We start from the raw sequence: 21,788 nt of genomic DNA, 5'->3' as shown, positions 1-21,788 counted from the left end.
ACGAGGGGATGTTTCTGATGTTTAACATATTTTTAGCGCTATCCTGCGATCCTAGTGATGTTAAAAAGGATCGGAAACATTTAACAAAAAACCTAGTAAACGAGCTAATTTATTTGACCAAACATTTAAATAAAACAATATTATAATATATTATTTCTTACATTTAAAATTCAAATGTATTATTTATACTTTATAAATATAAAATTAATAAAAGTTAATTTATACCTTTATTATGGACAATAGAAAAAAAGACAAAGAACTGAGATATAAAGTTTATAGCAAATAAATAAATTAGGATTTATGATCTTAGTTCATAGCTTGTCAGCTAAAAAAATCTATTCAATATGACATTTGCTATGTCTATGTTATCGCCGATACGTGATAAGTGATTCAAACGATATCCGCCTCGCTGGCATTTAACGGCTGCATGTACAAAGTACAACATGTGTTCCAAAGGAAGTATCGTTATAATAACTGTATTTATGAATATAACATTTCTTATAACAGTACATACAAGTGAACTCAGTTTAGAAGACATAGAATTACATAGAAGTCGGAGACAATTGTTGTTTCCCAATTCAACATTGTTGCAAGTAAGATAAAATTATTTTTATTCTATTTTATAGGCAACTTTTAATTTATGAACTTCAGCTTAGACTCTTAGGTAGTGGTAGTAAAATTATAACACCAAGCTTCCGACTTCGCGGAACCCATACGTCCTGTATTGATTTTGCGGTAGTTCTTGGACATTTTTATGAAAAAAAAATCAACTAATATTATTAACTTTATTTTTTAATACATTTAAAAGAATATTAATTAATGTAATTAATATAAGAATATAATTTACAAATAGGATATACGTCATATTCATTTAATTTTATATGTAAAGTAACGCCACCACTTTGGGAACTAAGATGTTACGTCCATTGTGCCTGTAGATACACTGACTCACTCACCCTTCGAACCGGAACACAACAATACTGAGTACTGCTTTTTGGGGGTAGAATATCTGATGAGTGGGTGGTACCTACCTTGACAGGCTTGCACAAAGCCCTACCACCAAGTAAAAGTAATAGAATCATGAGGAATCTACAGAAAAAATAACCGTGTAACACAAAAAATAACAAATATTTTAACGATAGTCTAATAATATCTTGTATGTGTGTATAAAACACAAACGAAAATGGAGCTAACACGACATACTAAACTATTTTTTATAATATAGGTAAGGGTAAGTGTACCACTTGACGGTAAGTGGTCACCATCGTATATATATAGACTTCGAATTCGTTGGCTTCTTCGCACACTTTTTAGGGGTTGCTCGTCATGTCATAAAAAAATTTTCCATGTCCTTTGTGTTGAGTTGAGTTGAGTTGTTTCATACAACTTACATAAAATTCGGTTCAATGGTTTGTCCGTGAAATAACAATAAACAGACAGACAGACAGATAGACAGGCAGAGTTACTTTCGTGTTAATTGTATTAGGATAGATTACAGAATTTTTACTGAGCTGCACAAATATAGAAGCGTTTTCGACATCGTTAAAGATAACATTTAGGAACCCTTAATGGTCATAATAATGGTAATATAATTTTCTGTTTCAAAGTAATAAGAAAATAAAATTAACTATTAAAAACATTATGACGTTATAATGTAACCTACGGCGTTAGGTGATTGAACTCAACTAAGCGACCGAGTGACGCTGAATCATCTATGAAACGGCCACGTCTGTGAGACCGAGCGGGGTGAAAATAACAACGACGCGAAATCATCTGTAAAGCTACGGACACATGTGCGACGAAGCGAGATAACTACAACAAAGATACTCATACAATCGGTTACGCTCCCTTTCCTCGCGCGAGTGTGTTTGATCCCTGCTTGAGGCGATGAAAATCAATAACCCTTTCGTTTTTAGATTTAATCGTAAGAAACTATTAATAAGATTTATTCAGACAAAGTAGTACTGTTTGAGAATCCATCGAGCTAGTAAGACTTAGACTGAGACCTAGACTTAGAAAGAATAATAATTTGTATTGATATATGCAGTTTTAAAAGCGACTATAGTGTAAGGATTACTTGCAATACCGTCTGAGTTGGTTTCACTAATAACATATTCAATACGTAGCATTATTTTGTTAAGATTTTGAAGGGTGTATGAGCCAATGTACAGGAACGAAATATTTAACATAACATAATTCTCTAAAATTTAAAGCACATTGTTGCCGATTTTGAATTAAAAAAAGCAGGCACTAGGGACACATTTTTCTTACCCATGGTTGGCGCACATTGATGGTGCTATTATATCTTATCGTTTCAATATCTAATAGAGGTGGGAACGAGACCACTTAGGTAAGTGGTCCCTCCGCTATATCTGTTCTCTTTGGCCATCTATCTATCTGTTTAAAAAAATGCCAGTGTTTTTGTGTTAAAATACAATAATAAACTTGTATATTTTACACATATCTAATTAAAATTACGAAATCAAGTCCAGTGCGCAATTATTTCATACAATTCGTACATTCAATGTTGCACTTAAGCCATGACGTGTCTGTAACCTTAGAATAAAGTCCTATGGAAATGTTTTGAGAAGGAAAATTTTAAAAAATATACGAAATTAAAATTTACCAAAAGTAAAATATTTCTATTAGGCTTGAAACTACTCACTAGGAGAAGGAACTAGACGATTGATGATTATGTCTTCCTTAACGACTTCGTCCACAGCAGTTATTCTAAAATAAAATTAACTTACTACACAAAATATATAACGTTATATATATATACAAACATACACACACAGAATATTTCCTAACTAATCTTTGATATTAAGCTGATCGAGGTAAGCCTCCGTCATTTTTTTAAAATTATTATTAATTGGATTTTTCAAAATTCATTGATAATCCTTATAAGAACACTGAACTATTAATTTAAGATATGCAGTCTTGCATTTATATATTACCAGAATGTATAATCTGTATGCATTATATCGTCAAAGATTCAAGAGAGTCTGCCTGTGTCATTTACAAGTAACACACTGTTCAGTGTACTGTTACCGTATTTTCTAATTAAGCTGGAACCATTTGCAACCTTGCGCAAGTACACTTATGCGTGGTGATGTTTTGTGTAGCATATAACAAAACAGGACTCAATATGTTCATGTGAAAAATAAGGTCATTTCCTATTTTAAATTTACAACCTTTTGATGCTGAATGAGGATTGCAATATTATTAGAGAAAGTAAACTTATGAAAAATATATTTTCAGGTCAATTTAGGTAAATTGATTTACACGTTTCTTGTTTCAAAAATGATGAACGTCCATGTAAATTATGTACTTCATCTTTTTGAACCATCTCTTAGGTCTCAGAACATCATCTGTTTAACACATCAAAGGATCATTTTTTAATTTTCTTCAGTGCTTATATCCTAGTTGAGAAGTTAGCATGAGGTTTTATATATTTTTGAAGATCTGCATTTAAATATTTTTGTCTATAATAATTAAACGAAGCTCGAATCTGTCGTTCTGCTAACATTTTACGCGTCAATTTGTATAGATTGTCTATTCTTATCATTGTTACGGTAAAGGACTCATTTAAACGTCATGTCAAATCATTTTCATATTGAAGTATTAAATAATATAGGTGTTTTTTATCATACTAGGATTACTAAGGAGACCCACCTGCGTATGTTTAAACTAATAGCTATGGTGATAGGTTGAAAGATATAGTTATTATGCTTCAGTGTCACCTAATAGCGAGTAAGAAAAAAAATATACCAACAAAACCATTTCTATGAAGAAAAAAAAATATGCCAATGTTTATGGAGATTGGTCAAACAGTAATGAGGTGTATTCTCAAACAGACTATAAAACATTTTTATATGTAAATAATCAGAACTCTAATATTTCAGTTGAACATCGGCTTGGGTACACCAACTCCGATCAAGACTATCAACGTGAACTGGGCATTCCAAGCTAATTTTCAGCTGCCTTGGAATAGAACTCAGATACCAACTGACATTTTTGGCGCTAACTCAGGCTACGTGAGCACAGCAAGAAAAAAACGGGAATTAGAAGCGGATTATGAGAATAATGCAAAATTATACCATTTTTACAAATATGTTGAAGGAGTCCTGAACGGGTGAGTCATTTAAAAAAATATATATTACGCTATTACTGATTGAAATAGTAGGTCTGGGTTCCGTTTTATCTGACCAAAATATTTTATTTTCCAAAAAAAAACGAAATACCTTACAAAATAATCTTTTACTATTTTAAATTATACACTTGAAGACTTCGCTATAAACACCAGGGAAAAACCAAAAATATAGGTATATTTACTAATCTGCACTTAAGGTATCATTACATAGTATAAAACAAAGTCGCTTACCGCTGTCTGTCCCTAGTGTGTAGTGTGTAGTGCTTAGTTCTTTAAAATTACACAAAGGATTTTTTTAATAGATAGATTAATTCAAGAGAAAAGTTTATAAGTATAATACATGCACAATATAGTAGAGAAACACTGATTATTTTAGGGGTTTTTAAAGTTATGTCGTAAATAAAGGCATTTTGCGCTTAGAAGCAAACGCTGGCTGAACCTTAAAAATGTCTTCAGAAAAGTCAGCGATGTCAATCAATCTATCTGTTAATTACAGCCCACAATAGCCATTTTTTATCCTTTACTTTTTACAAGGAATTATGGCTTATTTTCGAAGCGATTTGAAGCAATACAACATTAATCTTTACCCAATTAAGTACCTTAAATACATTGTGCATTTAATATAGATATGGCCCATATATGGACATTTATAGCGGTTTGTATTGTCTAACGACTGAAAAACTGTGAACGTTGTAAGACATTCTGTAGTATATTTAGTGGCAGCATTACACCCGTGCGAAGCCGGTGCGGGTCGCTAGTATTAAATAAGTTATATTACTAGCTAGTTAGCTAATCATCGTGTACCCATATAAGGGCCTATATAACTTTTAGATTGAAGATTTTTTTTCTTTCTTGGAAAATTGAAGTTCTCGATTATAATGAGTTTATGCATATACTATACATACATATAAACCATCCTCTTAAATCACTTTGTTTCTTGATAAAGTCCGCATTAAAATTTGCATAGTTTAATATCATTATTATGGTTAGGTTGGCAGACTTTACAATGCTTGGAACTGTTAACGCTTTTGGACTTATCAATGTTGCCAACTTTCCATTACATATCCCTTGTTATTTACCTTTCTGCTAAAGAATTCTGCTCAATGTACTGTCATGTTAACCGAGATGGTGTCCACTCACGGTCTTTAAATATTCACTGTAATACACTGTTAGCTGAAATGAACTCATGGTTCATCATCTTAATCTTAATTGAAGAGATTAAAAGGACAAGCACCACGCAGTTTTTATATGGTTTATTCGTGTTTATAATTGATCTCATAAGGTAGAGTTTAGTGCAAGCTCGTTTAGGCTAGTACCAATTCAGTATTGTTATGTTCTAGTTTCAAGGGTGAAGGAGCCAATGTACTTGCATCAAGTACAAGGGATGAAACATCTTAGTCGCAAGGTAGTACAACTGGCAACTCGAGAGATAGTTAATATTTTGTTTCAGTGCCAAACTTACCACCGGATAGTTTATCAATCTGGTACCATATTTTAATTAAAATAAAATGACATACAAATAGAAAATAGATGATCAGTACACCACTCCGGGGGAATGAAATCTTTTGACCAGCAATGGGACATTTACCTAATACACCGGTTATGGTACTCTGTAAGCTTTATAAACTCAGAGTGTTTAGAGCATTAGCATTAGCAGCCTGTAAATTTTCCCACTGCTGGGCTAAAGGCCTCCTCTCCCTTTGAGGAGAAGGTTTGGAGCATATTCCACCACGCTGCTCCAATGCGGGTTGGCGGAATACACATGTGGCAGAATTTCGTTGAAATTAGACACATGCAGGTTTCCTCACGATATTTTCCTTCACCGCCGAGCACGAGATGAATTATAAACACAAATTAAGCACATGAAAATTCAGTGGTGTCTTCCTGGGTTTGAACCCGAAATCATCAGTTAAGATTTACGCGTTTGAAGCAAAACGAGTTTTTTCAATTATTTTAAACTGACGTTCCAGTTGATTTTTTGTTCTCACCTTTTCGACACACTTGCATTGTAAAAGTACAAACTAATTACCATTAATTTGTCCATGAATTTTAGTATACTCAAAGGTAGTGTCTGTGCCATGCATAATAAATTAAAAAAAAAAATACAATTTTGTATGTATTCACTGTAAGTAGGTTAAACTTACGTTATATCTGCAAGCCACTAAAGTTGAACCAGAACATTAGGAATAATGAGGTTAGGTCATTCTATACTGTAACACTTTTTCAAACTGTTAACGCCCGTATACGCCAATTTTGTTTCTTTAATTGGTCTCTACACAAAGAACCTAAATACATTATTATAAAATTTAGAACGCGACTTTAATTAAGTATATTTTTCGTTCGTCGGCCAGGAAACGGGAAAATGAGTTTCGCTGTTTGTTATTTTATAATTAAGATTATCTTAGAAATATAATATTATCGTCTTCAAAGTAGAAACATATAGGAATACAAGCAATTATAATTTACAAACAAGGAATATTCCGAAGCACAAGGGGCCAAGATCGTACAGTAGTTGGAACACGTGATAGATCGATGATGGTGGATTCAAGCCCGAGCAGGCACAACTGAATTTCCTTGTGCTAATTAAAAAAAATATATCTAAGAAAACATACATGTGTCGGATGAAAATCTTCCACATATGTGTCCACTAGCCCGCTTTGGAGCAGTGTGGTGTAATAAGATTGACTCACTTCACTCACTGACTCAAAAAAATCGTTTCATTTAGAAGAAATGTTGAAATTTTATATTACATTTTGGTGAAGACCTGTATATAAAAACGTATAATGAGCCTAATTTACATTTTTTTTTAAACATGAATAATTATGATTTCTGTAAAATTTATCTTAAAGAAAAACTGCGAACTATTCTGAAGATCTGTCTACGCGTAAAGTTTTCTAGTATGAGATGAAAGTCGAAACGAATCCAATCGAAAAAATTATAACAAAACACGAGCGTGATATGCCAGAATGTCATATGAAACATTAACTATTATAATTATAAAATATATTAGATACACGTATCAGAATGGCGTATCACCGTAAGCCGCTTGTCGAAATTTCACGATTGAGACCCGAAGTGAACTCTTATAGAATCGCACTGCTGGTATAATTTTTGGCAACGTCCGCTTGGAAAATGCCCGGACCGACAAATTGTTATTCTACAACATTGACGTAATAATTTATATTTCAAATAATATACAAATACACAATACAACAAATAAGTTCTATATTGAATAAAAATATAAATCGTATTTTTTAAATTCAGAAAATAAATAAATCGTACCTATATGCACATACAATGTGATGAATTTGACAATGAATCAAGCTTCAACCCTAGGAAAAACATAGGCTACCAAACCCTAAAACGCGAGTAAAGCCGAGGGCGGCTACTAGTTTATAATATTGTTCATATATTAATGATGTGATATACTAAAACCTTCTCCTAAACGCGCTGCGTTTCGGGCACAAGTTTTATGCCAATTTGTTATATTACTCTTCCAGTTAAATCTTCCCATTTATTAGTATAGATCTATCAATGTATTACTTTTACTTACCTTTGTATCCTAGTAACTTATTGGTAGTAGGGCTTTGTGCAAGCAGTCTGGATAGGTACCATCCACTCATCTGATACTCTATCGCTAAACAGTGGTACTCCGTGTTTTTCCTGTTCAAAGAATGAGTGAGTTCAGTTCAACAGGCACAAGGGACATAACATCTTAGTTCCCAAGGTTGGTGGCGCATTGGCGATGTAAGGAATGGTTAATATTTACAGCGCCATTGTCTGTCCTCGGTGGCATTACACAAAAATTTAAAAGTCATGAAACAGGTACGAAGTTTCAAGCTTTCAAGTTCTGCGCCATTACAATTGTAAACACAATATTTTGGCTGACATTATTTTTTTTATAGACGTCTAATTGACTAAGCGTGCACTACCTCGTATTAACGAAAGATGGCAATCCGCCAGCTTAACTATTGATTGCACCGAAAGGAAACAAAAAGTAGCCACACGATGAAGTTGAAAATTTCAAATTCGTTTTTTTTTTTCGTTATCTTTCTTTATTCGTATTCGTTTCTTAAACGATCGACTTTAAAACTTTTTACACCGTGAAAAAATCTTAGCTTCTTTTAATATATTGAACTGACTACTGAATCTGTTTTTCACGTTAATGTCAAATTTAATAAAGATCGTGACATTAACGTGAATAAATTATATTAGTTGAATTCTGTTCAAAATAATGGACGAAAAGACTCACGAATTGTATGAGGTGTTTGAGAAACCTTTTACATATCTTAAAAATTAGGTAATACAGAGAAAGGATATACTAGGCCTTTGCGCAAGTTCGTCTTGGTAGGTACCACCCACTCATCAGATATTGTACCGCCAAACAGCAGTACTCAGTATTATTTTGTTCCAGTTTGAAAGGTGAGTGAGCAAGTGCACATGTAGTGTACAGGCACAAGGGATATAACATCTTAATTACCAAGGTTGGTGCATTGGTGATGTTAAAAATAGTTTATATTTCTTACAGCGCCATTGTCTATGGGCGGTGGTGAGTACATACCATAAGGTGGACCAATGCACGTTTACCTTACCATCAGTTGGATCATTTGCTGATCCGCCTCCCTAAATCATAAAAAAGGTAAAGGTACACAGAGAAATAACGTCCTACTCGCTCACAGAGACACGCCCTATTTTTAATAAAATAAACTTAACAATTATGGTATAATTTGTATTTTTAGGCTTTCTAATTGTAAGCACTAGCGCGTCACTTAATCTAATGTCAATAACAATTAAATATGGAGGGGCGCACCTTTTATAAGCAAATAAATCTATACAAGAAAAGGCTATGATGTATGTTCGTGGCTGTAAGGAGGGAGACAAAAAAAGGAAACTTCAGTTTATTTAGTTGTATTTCTGATACGATCGAAAATATATTAAAACTTCAAATCTATACATATATTTCAAGTAGAATATATATAAAGAAGGATTATAAGAATTTTTTTTATGGCATTGGTTAGCGGACGAGCATATGGGCCACCTGATGGCAAGTGGTCACACACCATAGACAAAGGCGCTGTAAGAAATGTTAACCATTCCTTACATCACCTATGCGCCACCAACCTTGGGCACTAAGATGTTATGTCCCTTGTGCCTGTGATTACACTGGCACAAGGGACAGTATAAGATATCATTCAATGGTTTTAATATTGTCAGCGCGAACTTTTGTGAGAGTCAAATGAGAGGTACTCAATTATTATGAATCTGTGCAACCATACAAAATACATACTAAAATATTTGCATAAAATTTGTATGGCTTCAGTCCGCGGAATTCGTGAACTACTTATTATTTCGAAATTCGTTTTAATGAAAAGCATTTACTATATCTCTCTTTTATTACAAGAAAAATAGTTTATTATGGCTTAGCTAGGCGGACGGACAAATGGGCCACCTGATGGTAAGTGGTTATCATTGCCCATAGACATAAACGCTGTAAAATTTTTTAGCCATTCCTTACCGACCTATTATACCTTGTGTTATACTAGTTCACTCAAAATTGGTGGTAATAAATGATAAGTGAATGGTACCTACCGAAGCAATTTGCACTGTCGATAAAAGAAGCACTGATCAGTTTCTTTGCTTATTTATATACAAATTAAAAAAAACCTATAAAAATGATAATAATTAATTACAGTCTGACATTCGAATTTACCAGGAAACAATTTTCGGATATATTGCCTTTGTCAATATCCATTTTCCGAATGTCATTTAACGTAATTTATGATTGTTTATCGAGTCTGACAAAACACTGATATATACAGAGAGCTATATACTTATTTCAGTGATTACTTTTTACAAGCAATACGTTTTGTATTGATTTTACACAAGAGTTAAAACGAAACTGAGAAATATCTAACCAAGTATTATTAAAGCAAAAAACACCCAAATATACTCACACACACACACACACTATAAAAATACCTATGGAATATAATATTGTATAATTTTCGTAAATCTTAATAACGTGTTCACATGTTGTACACAATGATTAAGAAACACTCAAACTCTATACTCCTTATGACATTATTTTATAACCTAGCGAGGAGTGCAGTACTACACCCAATTGATTGAAATAAGATTAATTTATACAAACCAATTATTAAACTTAACTGCTCTGTTCAATCTCTTTTTTAATGAATAAAGATTATTTATATATATATATATATAAAAGTAAAAATAATATATACATACATATATATATATATATATATATATATATATGTATATATTATGAAGAAATTGGACGAAATCAAAATATATTTACAATAAATGTACAAAAGTAGAGACCCTGTTCAATTCCAAAGGCAAAATTCTTATCTCCGTTTTGAGGAAAAGGTTTGGAGCTTTCCACCACGCTGCCCTAATTCCGGTTGATGGATACACGTGGTAGATTCTCATTCGGCAGGTTCACGATGTTTTATTTCAATGTAAGAGATAAATTATAAACACAAATTAAGTAAATTAATTTAAATGTGCTTGCCCTGGGCTTGAACTCGGAATCATTGGTTTAAATTCGCGTCTTGTAAACACTGGACCATCACGAGTATTTTCTACTACTACGTACTATTAAGGAATTATTTCCGCTTTTTGAAAAACCTTATCTGCTTTTTTCATTATACATACTCTTGAATAATTATAAAAAACTTTAATTAAAGTATTGAATGTCAAATTATATGTTTTACCTTCATTCATATAAACATAATAAGCTTAGATTATATGTTAAAATAGAAGATATTTTATTTTACAAATATATAGATACTAAAAAGACGAGGAAGTTTCTAGATAAAGTAAAATGAATCGAGATGGTTTATTGACTAGAACACGACAATCGTTATCGAACAGTGCTGATTTAATTATTTTTTATAACTTATCCCGGTTTAATCGTTAAAAAAAATATTGTAATAAAGGCCTGTATCAGATGAAATTGTGCCACATGGCGTGGTTGAACAAGCTACAAACCTTCACTCAAGTGACATTGTAAAATACTTAATTGATAACATTACGTAGCATCTACCTCATAAATTAGTGGAATATTCTAAAAAAAAACGAGTTTTAGCGCAATTCAAAAAATTTACATCCTTCGTTGAATCCGGTTTATTTATGTATCTATGTATATGTATACGCTACCGTACCAATTACAATATTTAGTTTTGCGTGTGATGGCCCATTTATCGAAGAAACTTCTAGTTGACAACTGAACGTTACGATGCTTGGAAGTGAAGCAATAATCCATAATCATATCAGCCTATCTTGCGAAGTCTTACGCACTTGGTTATATACACTTGGTTATATATAGAATTATTAAGAAAGTAAAATGAAACTGTTTTATTGCAACACACTAAAGCAATAAGGACAATTTAAATTACAAGTATAACATTTTTTTTTTTTTCAAAATGAGTCACCTATGAATAGCTGAGCCAAAAACATTGGTTCCGAGTTCCGTTTACGTTGGAAATCACTCAGAATTAGTAAATAATTGATGAATTCTTTAATATTCAAAATATAAAAAAATCTGCGTGTGATAATAATCACTTGAATTTTCTCAGATTTCTGATAAATTAAAACTTATGTGTAAATCATACTACCACAAAAAATGATTAGTCATTCTCTACAGGATATCTTACTATGCAACCAAGTACTAGAACATATTATTTAGATACTCGAACTTTAACACAGCTAGTCACAGGATATAACTAACAATTTTATACAATATTTTTCAGTTTTGGACAAAACGGTACGTCATGTGTACTACGAACGTTATGTCAGCTCGGAGCCGAACCACTTCACTCGGTAAATAACGAGGACCTTCTGCACGAAATAGCTACTTTTATCCTGAAGTGAGTATATATTTAGCCGTCTTCAAAAGTTACGAACTTTTCTTCATACTCTCGTGTATTTGGAAAAAAATATGTCTTCAATCATATTCTTTCTAAAAAAGGAATGTATAGACAAATCCGTCGCCGGATGAAAGTTTTTCAAGGTCAAACTTTTAATATAGAACATTTCTCACGCTATCAATGCTCTGTCCAGCACAGGTTCTAAAGTACTGTACCCTTGTACTGGTTATAACGACACAAAGTAAGTACAAGGTAAAATATCACTGGTAATAGTATTTGTGTCTCATACAATATACTCTTGTTCGTAAGGTTATTATTAGCATTAACAGCCTTTAAATATCCCACTGCTGAGCTTAAGGCCTCCTCTCCCTTTGAGGAGAAGGTTTGGAGCATATTCCACCACCCTGCTCCAATGGTGGTTGGCGGAATACACATGTGGCAGAATTTCGTTGAAATTAGACACATGCAGGTTTCCTCACGATGTTTTCCTTCATCGCCGAGCACGAGATGAATTATAAACACAAATTAAGCACGTGAAAATTCAGTGGTGCCTGTCTGTAAAAAAATAAAAATATATAATTATAATATTATTATATAATAATAGAGACCATTCCTATGATCATGTACGTACTAAATGTACAAGATTTACGAACTCGGCGAGACTGTTACAATGCTCACCCTGACAAAATTCGGTCAAAGACACTTTGCTTCTTATACCCCTAGTTCTAATCAAACGAAAACTTATCTTTCAAACAACCCGTATCAAGTAAAACTTTTGTTTCTACGATTATTTTATATCGTTATATTCATTATTCATTTTTTTTGTTATTTTGAAAAAGTTTTTTGTGTGACTCTTTTACTCTATTTTATTAAATAGGTATATGTTCATCACCGCCCAAAGAGTCGTACTATGAGAAATGCTATCCATTCCTTACGTCCCCTTATGCCATTTACACTGGCTTACTTGCCCTTCAAAACAAAACACAACAATACTAATTATCTGAGGTGCGGATGATCTACGCAACGGGCTTGCACAAAGTCCCACCACTAAGTAAATTATGATGCTTAATATAATTAAAAGTAACAAGCATAGACTGCCGAAAAACTTATATAAATACCGCAATAAATAAATGTCATAACTTTAAATAAATGATATAAATATTATCACTGAAATATATGTATTAAAAATATATAACAAGATTCATAATTACACGTAAATACAAATATAATTAAATAAATTATTCCATTTTGTTATTTCAGTCCAATCAACGACGTAACGGACGAAAAAGACGAAGAGTCCACAAATTACGTCGAAGCATACGAAGCCGGTCAAAATCAACAAGATTGTCATTTATTGTATAATAATTGTACTCTATCTCTAATAGATTTATTTACAGTAATTCATTAAAAATACACGTTTTAAATCTCTAAAGACAATCTTATAAGAAATTATTTCAGGTAAATCCTTTCTGACTATTTATAACGTTGAAGCTCAAAACTCCCTCGGGAATGTTTTCAACAAAACAGGAATACTGTTGCGTCTCAATATGTATATAAATAATATACATATAAATCTTTATCTTTTTTATATTAAAGAATTTAATACTACAAATATTTTAAATTTATATATTTTATTTATAGATGATAAAAAGTTTAGAGGTCTTTGAATTACAAGCAGGGCTTATAAATATAATCTATGTATATAAAAGCGAAAGTGAGTGGTATCACTGATAAATCACGAAATCTCATAAACTATAACCCCTACCAACTTGAAATTTGGCAGGTAGGTTCCTTATAGTATGTAGACATCTGCTAGGAACGGATTTTTTTTAAACTAATCCCCTGAGGAGGTATATCGAGAGTTGGAAGATGTTTGTTTTATAAATTTGGCGCTGGTAAAGCCGCTATGGGTTCAGCTATGGGTGATTATGTAATAGAATTTAAGTCAAAATTAATGCGTTCTCTACCCGTTCTGTTCAGTAAAATATAGATTCGATATGTAGCTTTCGAAGTGGTGGTAGCTTTATATTCAATTAAATCCGGTAAAATGGCAATTCATATTTCAGTCTGTAAGAGCCAATAATTTTATATTTAACTTAGTATTTGTAGTAAAATTAAATAACTCTGTGTTATAATGAAGTACGTTTTAATTGACTGTAATAAACAAATACATGGGTTATATTAAATTTAACATATTAAACCCAAATATATAAATAAATATATATAATTATGAATACCAAAGTGACACGAATACACAAATAAACCTAATATTTGAGCGTAATAAAATTTAACACTGATTTTAGGAAGAAGGACATCTTTACTAATATTATTAAATTTGAATTATGCGAAAGTAACTCTATCTGACTGTCTGTCTGTTACCCTTATACGGCTTAACCACTGAACCGAAGATATTGGGTCTGAAATAAGCCTGAACCTCAAACAAGAATATCTTTTATACCTAAAACTTCCGACACCCTTGACCCCTAACACGCGAGCGAAAACAGTTAGAGATATAAATGACCCCATTCTCATCCTCATCCGATGAATTTTAGCACTGGTACAAAGGCTTTATGCGCTTTCCAAGGCACGGGTATACCACCAAATTCAAGCTGCTGGTCAGCTACCAAACCATAAAATCGAATATATTTTAAATGGCTCAATTCTGGGATTTCATTCTGAAACTGTGAAATAGTCTTATAAACTAGCCACTAGACCGAGGAAAGCATCCGTTTCATAGCTAATGAGTATGAAACGAAATGCATCCCATTAACTAACTACCGATGGTTTGCTGGATTAGTTAAATAGTTACCACTCGGCTCCTTGGGATTCCTTTTGTAAATTATTCTACCTAATCATATATAATTTTCCAAATCAAACTAGTGTTTCATGAATTTAGCTGTCAAACATGCATTTGTCGAACTCCGTAATATAAGCTAATAACTGCTAAATTTCTTGCCGGTTCTTTAGTACCGGTGATAGCTTTATTTAAATTACAATTCAAAAGTGCTTGTAGAAGCCTACTTGAATAAAGTTTATTATGATTTTTAATAGATTTCCAATATGAAAGGTGATGTAAAGAAACGTTTCTGTAAAAAATGTTATCACAACAGATATAAAATTAACAGCCTGTTAATATCGGAGGAGGAGGCCTTTACCCACTGCTGGGTAAAGGCCTCCTTTTGAGAAGGTTTATACCAACGGTATTACAACAATTAGTGAGTTAATCAATCATAGCGCAACTTGGGAATGAAACGATCGCCTTCTGTTTATTTCTTTATTGTTGTGAAAAATGTAAGCAATAATAAATATTGACAAAATAAATGATACCCGTCGAGTTACTTTCGTCGGTTCGGTGTATTTGAAATAAAGACTTCAAATAAGGAGGAGGTGATCAATTCGGTTGTTTTATTTTTGTATTTGCTACCTCAGCTACCCCGTTATGTATGAGAAACGACTTGGAAAATTATTTTTTTATTGGTATATTGCCCGTTTAGTTCAAAAGCAGTCATTGTGGGTTCAATCCTAAGTATGCACCACAGAATTATTATATGCTTAATTTGTGTTTTTAATTTATCTCGAATGTGTGTAACTCTTGAATGTGTGTAATTTTGACGAAAATCTTCTAAAGGAGAGAGGAATCCACAGCAGTCATAACATCAATTTGTTAAATAACATTTTTTTTTAAATAAAACGCAGTACAAATTTAAAAATATTTAATTTTAAAACAACCCAAATTTGTGCAAGGTTTCCATTCCAATACCAGTAAAGGTTTCCAGTATCGATGATTCACATTCGGGGAACATCATCTCACAGCTGTTGCCAGCTTCCCTTCCGAGCCTCTCTGCCGCGTGGTATTCATTGTCAGTGTGATGTGACAAGCTGTCTTTAGTCGTTGATGGCCTAAGCAAGTGTAAACATAAAATAAAATTTTTACTTATATAATATATTAATAGTTAAATATTTTTTAGGTTAGAAATATAATAAAATAAGGCAATAAAAGTATTAACTGTCGCTTCATTATCCACTTGATAGTGTAATGTATGTTCGTAAAAATACAGATGTTTCTAGAAATTCAGAAGTGCACGCCTTTAAGACAAGGAAGTAACATAAAATTGGCACCGCTGTTACTCAAATACACAGAGTTAGTAATTATTTTGTGAGACAATGTATACGCTTTTACAACAGGATTCTAATGTATGGTTCAAAAACACCATCAAAGAACGTTGTTGTGTTAAAAGTTATTGTAACATGAATGCTTTCATAGATAGCCTTGGGAATGAAACGATCGCCTTTAGGCTGTTTCAAAAATAAATATGATTGTAAACCTACGACGCATTATATTGTCACAGTATTACTTTCCAAATGTGAATCCGAATTTTGACAATCAAAAAGAAAGTGACATTTTACTATGTTGAATATAGCGAATAGAGAATTTTGAATTGTATTGGCTGTCTTCCTCTCTACGTCATATTTTTCATTGCATGTAACGAAAAGTTTCTTGACGCATTCTTATAATTTTACACTCACTTTTTACGCACAAATCGAATATCGAATCACCGCCTACTAAATTTTACTTAAAAATTAAAGTTTACAGAACCTAATATTGTCCTTTAACATACATACAACCTTACGATCAAATATCTTCCTTTTGGGTTCGCCGTAATCGGTTAAAAAATAAAGTAGGAGTACGTCTTCTTTAACAGTAAAGCTTAGCAAAGCCTCTTCTCCTGTCAAGACGGATTTGGAACTTATTCCGCGACGATGGTCCGTTACGGTTTGTGGATATATACTTGTAGATTACTCAGAATTTATTCATCATATTTTCATATAATATTTTTCCTTAAGCATTGGATAAATGAATCAACAGTGTGAATAAGGTTTTAAATGTTAAAAACAGTTTCTGTTACTGAGGAAGGAGTTTTGTTGAACACTCGCAAGTCGCAGCATTATTGCAATGGTATCATAATTAAGTGATTTGAGTTAAAAGAATAGACCGTGTTATCGTTTCTATGCCAGAGTTCAAGAAATAAAATTTATACGACTAAAGAAATTATAATATGGATTAAAATTGTCCAAATAATATTCTCTTTTTTTGAAGATTCCCAAGTCGTATCGGTTCGGAAAAACCGCCGGCGAGAGCTGGTTCCACAGAGTGGTTGTGCGAGGTATATTAAATATATTTAAGTTTAGTAGTAGTACTACTGATAATAATAGTCAAAAATACACAAGCGTACATAAGAAAGAAGTCACATCCAGTTTGAGTAACTGTAACTCTGTTCTTTGTTGTATTTAAGTCAAAATTATAATAAAACTAATTTATATTAAAAAAAAAACTCAGGTGTATCAAACATTGTAGCCCTAGACTATTATGAATATTTATTTTCTAGATACTTCTATGATATATTTTGCTCTATTTATGTAAGCTCGAAATTGTATATACATATATATTTTTATTACATAGTTTTAAATTTTAATCTGTAGGATTTCATGTAAATCAATTCTTAAAACTTTGAATTTAATTAAAAAATATAATTTATATATATATATTTAGGCTTTAAATAGATATGAGCTCGTACGTCTTTGATTGCCATTTCAATTACTTATAAAAATATGACGTAATATCTATTTGCATAACGATTAAATTTTAACTAATAAATGAGAACATTATACGAATGCAATATTTCAACATTCATTTTGAAGCAGACTTCAAATATTAATATTATTAATACTTTCTTTTCTCGGCGGTTTTACAATATTTAGTCAAGTTGTATTCGTTTTATTTATTACTATTTTAGATTTAATAATAGTAATTATATTATTAAAATTAAACAAAATTTAATATCATTTAAAAATTGCGTAAAGTAACGTGACAATTAAAATATAACATATATAAAAAATTTACAAGGCAATCAAGATATATGCCAAACTTTCTATTTAATGGATTCCGTTAATATCATCTTAAGAATTCCAACATTTCCTGTAGAAAATCTCTGTTACGTATGTATTACGAGCCGGCGCGGGCGTCTTTATTAAGCTTTTATAGGCTACAAGTAGCCGGGCACTTACGTGAATAATATATGACCAATTTCTCCAAGCAACCCGTTCTCGTATGTGAAAGGCACCTCAGCTGCCTCGCAGATGCTCCGCAGCAAGCAAGGTCTACCTGAATAGCCGTACCTATAGAATTTTTTAAATATTTTATAAAACAACATTATTAATTTTGACAGCTTTGACTTCTTCTTCTTTGACTGAAAATATATTTTAAGGGGCACTGTTAGGTTAAATGTAACAGCCAACAATCCATAACTTTAAGTTAAACTCTGGTATCCATTTAAGTCTGTTTGTCATCTGATTCAGTTTCATAACTTTTAAACAATGTATACAAAACCTAAACAATAACTCGAAGCCGGCTTTGCAGAAATCAACAAACTTAATTCAAGAATGCGACGAATGAAACGAACTCTGACTCGGTAAAGTTTACTCAAGTCGTCCAACATCCAACGAGGTATTGAAAAACTTTTAATTCTTATTTAAAGAGAACTACGTTCGGTATGCTCATAGTAATATTTTTAAATATTTATTCATTTATTTGTACGAATACATTTTAAAGCCTTACCTTTCGATCATGTGTTCCATGATTTTATAGAAATCCCATCTGTTCATCCTTTGCGGTTCTTCTTCTGCTTCTAAATGTTTTTCATCAATAATTTCTTGACGTCTAATCGCTTCTTCTAAAGGTAATTCAGTGTTGACATCTAATTTGTCAATAGAATTTCCAGAATAACCTTCTGAATACATAAGTGATCGTTTTCTTCTTTTATCATCAAATGTTATATCTACTAACGTATCATTACCACTATTGACGGCATCATCATCTATGTCGTTTATATCTCTAGACGTGTCTGAGTCAATATCATTTGATTCTTCAGCATCTTCTGATAATTCACCGCCCATATCTCTCGATACCGTGTTCGCGAATCCATAAATTCGACTCGTGTATTCAGTACTATTTGTTGGTAAATCATATTGAAATTTTATGACAGTACCGACTGTGACAGAAGCTTCTTTTAAATCAACAGGGACACCCAAACCGATGATAAACTAAAACGAAACGTTCGAATTACTTCAAATCGTAAATTATTGTAATAGCATTTATTATTTAACGACAGAGCATAACCAAGCTCAGATTTAATCCTGAAATCGATTAAATTAGAATCAGACACAAATTATGCCATCGCCTAATCAAGGCGATTATATTACAGCTATATCACTTCATTCCACTAAAACCTAGAATCGAGAAACGATCAAATGGAATTACTCAATTTCTCTGCCCTGGTTTTATTATTTAATACAATTGGTCCTTTCTCCGCGTCGTTTAGTTTTAGTAGATATTAAACCTTATTGTAAGGTAGCTTATTAACATCCATCCCTTCTCTTTAACAAGGCCTAGCAGTAATAGGGTCATATTTTATTATAAATATTTTCCCTCCTACTTCGAAGACGCGAACAAAAAAAAAGTTAATTTTAAAATAATTTTGTTAAATAATTGAAATACTTTATTTAATTGCCGCTCTTTGAAAGGCTCTTCATAAAATTAAATATAAAAGTATTTCCTTTATTTGTTCTCATCGTGTCGAAACTTAAACAACGAAAAAAGAAAATATCATAAACAAAATTAATTTAAAAAAAAAAATTAGAACAAAGAAATAAACTTGAATAATAATGAGACGCAAGTAATATCTCACAACTGCTGTACTTTGAAGTGTTTATTTTCATATAAATTGTTTCATTGTTTCGTAATTGAAGGATTCTTCGAGATAATAACGTTTTAAAGTCTACACAAAGTAGTACAAATGTGCCACGAAGTTTTATTTTAATGATATTTACGTCTTAGTCGTGCTCATGAAATACTTCTTAATACGATTTCCAATTAAATTTGAATGAATCGTTAAAGTTAAACAAATAAATTGTTAATTATTTTATTCCGACGTTATTAAGTTTAATCAAGAATATATACAAACACCGATCCATTCTGATTTTATTTCATTGATACACTAAAACCTTCGGAATCAAAAGATAAATAAAAATTAGCTCAAAAAGAACGACGAGGCGCGAGACTTAATTGCATTTGAATTCACGAATAAAAAACATCGCTTCGTTAAGCCGAATCCGGTGGAAGAAAACGTCATTTACTTAACTTAAAATCTGTGTTATGTAAATTTGCATTCATTGATGAGAATAAAAAAGCGATACCTGAGCTCTGGCGGGGCCGCCGTCCGGGTAGACGAGGTACCTTTTGTGTCTTTCGTTTGCTTCGGATGCCGCTAACAGTAAATTGAGCAAAATTAACTTCAGCAACATCGTATAGCCGTCTGATTCGTAACGTGCAACGTGTCCGTCGATGTGTGAATACTGTGTAAGATAAAATGTAGAATGTTTACTTAGAGCCTTCGTAGCGTCTAATGAACCGTTATATTTTGCCAGCGATTTGGGTTGCGAACGCCCGCCGTTTCGTGATCTATGAACTAGTTTAGATGCTGAATACGGATGTGTTATAGCAATGAGAATCCATCAGATATTTCTTTTTAGCAATTTTATATATTTTACATTCTTGATATTATAATTTGGAAAGTGAGTTTGTTTACTTGTTTGATTGTTACGGTTTTACTTTACTTCTCAAACGCCATAAAGTTATGCAAACACATTTTATAAAAAAATAAGGCCAAACCTTACTGCCACAGTATTATACGCAGGCGAAGTCGCGAACAGAAACTAATTTAGTAAAATACTATCTATAACATTCCACAACTCTTTAATCTTTGATTTATATTACATTACCCGCATTTTAGAACAAGATAAAGTATTCTGTGTTGCATACCTGATTATTATGAACATACATCTTGTTTGAGTTATATTTTTAAATTAAACATATTACTACACAGATCATATCTATATACTCCCTTCGCTATGAGTCTATTCTCTTAATGAGTTTATTTATATTTAGAAATATATATTAGCAGGGATGGCAATCCGCTATTGATTAATCGTAACACCAATTATTATTATTGAGACTCACCACGGTAATAGCTTATATATTTAATCAAGAAGTAGGATCATTTGTAGTCCTTCCTTATCCCTTCATTATAGCCCAGGATATAGTCCAATTATGTGTGTGTGTATACATGTAAGATAATCCATATTTAAGCTTCCACGCTAACTAGATTTTAGGTACATACTCAGGTCTTTTTGACAAGCGCTATATTGTAGGTGAAGTGGAAATTGGTCTTCTTTGTAAAGATCAATCTTGTTTCTTCTTTCTTAAACACAGCTTAGCTTAAATTATGTTTAATTTATTCGGTAACCGATGATTACGTATTCAAAACCGATCAATTAATTTCCATGCCCTTTAGCGTTCCGAATTGTTTCGTGATCCGAAGTGAAGGAAAACATCGTTAGCAAACATGTGTCAGATAGTAGTATTACCCTCAAAAAAGGGGGAAGGGCTTTGTCAAGCATTTGATATTTACACACTGTAACTTTTTATTTTACATTATTTTCAAATGTTAAATGAATTTGCAATCACATAATATAAATAGTACATTTATATATTCGTACAAATATTTTATCTCATGGACTTTAAATATTTAAGTATATTATATTTATTTATTGATATAATATTTTCTTAGTGTCTATACTTCCAAACCCACACGTTCTATCATCAAAGGTTGTCTGGAAGAGAT

General features: G+C 32.1%; 2 protein-coding genes across 2 annotated transcripts; one reads left to right on the top strand and one right to left on the bottom strand.

Moving 5' to 3' along the window:
• The first annotated feature begins 442 nt into the window (after positions 1–442).
• Positions 443–13,584, top strand: LOC125067823. The gene is made up of 4 exons (XM_047676611.1): positions 443–593; positions 3,906–4,135; positions 11,932–12,048; positions 13,309–13,584. The coding sequence occupies exons 1-4, from the start codon at positions 444–446 to the stop codon at positions 13,454–13,456; spliced, it is 645 nt and encodes a 214-aa protein (XP_047532567.1). The 5' UTR covers position 443; the 3' UTR covers positions 13,457–13,584.
• A 2,183-nt stretch (positions 13,585–15,767) lies between these two features.
• Positions 15,768–20,440, bottom strand: LOC125067838. Its single transcript, XM_047676635.1, has 4 exons — positions 20,302–20,440; positions 18,665–19,149; positions 18,115–18,225; positions 15,768–15,948 (listed from the first exon to the last, which is right to left on the bottom strand). Exons 1-4 carry the CDS (start codon positions 20,407–20,409, stop codon positions 15,768–15,770), a joined length of 885 nt encoding a protein of 294 aa, XP_047532591.1. The 5' UTR covers positions 20,410–20,440.
• Between the last annotated feature and the right edge of the window lie 1,348 nt (positions 20,441–21,788).

Source organism: Vanessa atalanta, chromosome 12 (assembly GCF_905147765.1).
Source record: "Vanessa atalanta chromosome 12, ilVanAtal1.2, whole genome shotgun sequence".
In the NCBI taxonomy this organism is placed as follows: domain Eukaryota; kingdom Metazoa; phylum Arthropoda; class Insecta; order Lepidoptera; family Nymphalidae; genus Vanessa; species Vanessa atalanta.
Note: the sequence above shows the minus strand (reverse complement) of the source record. Positions and strands in the feature narration are given on the sequence as shown.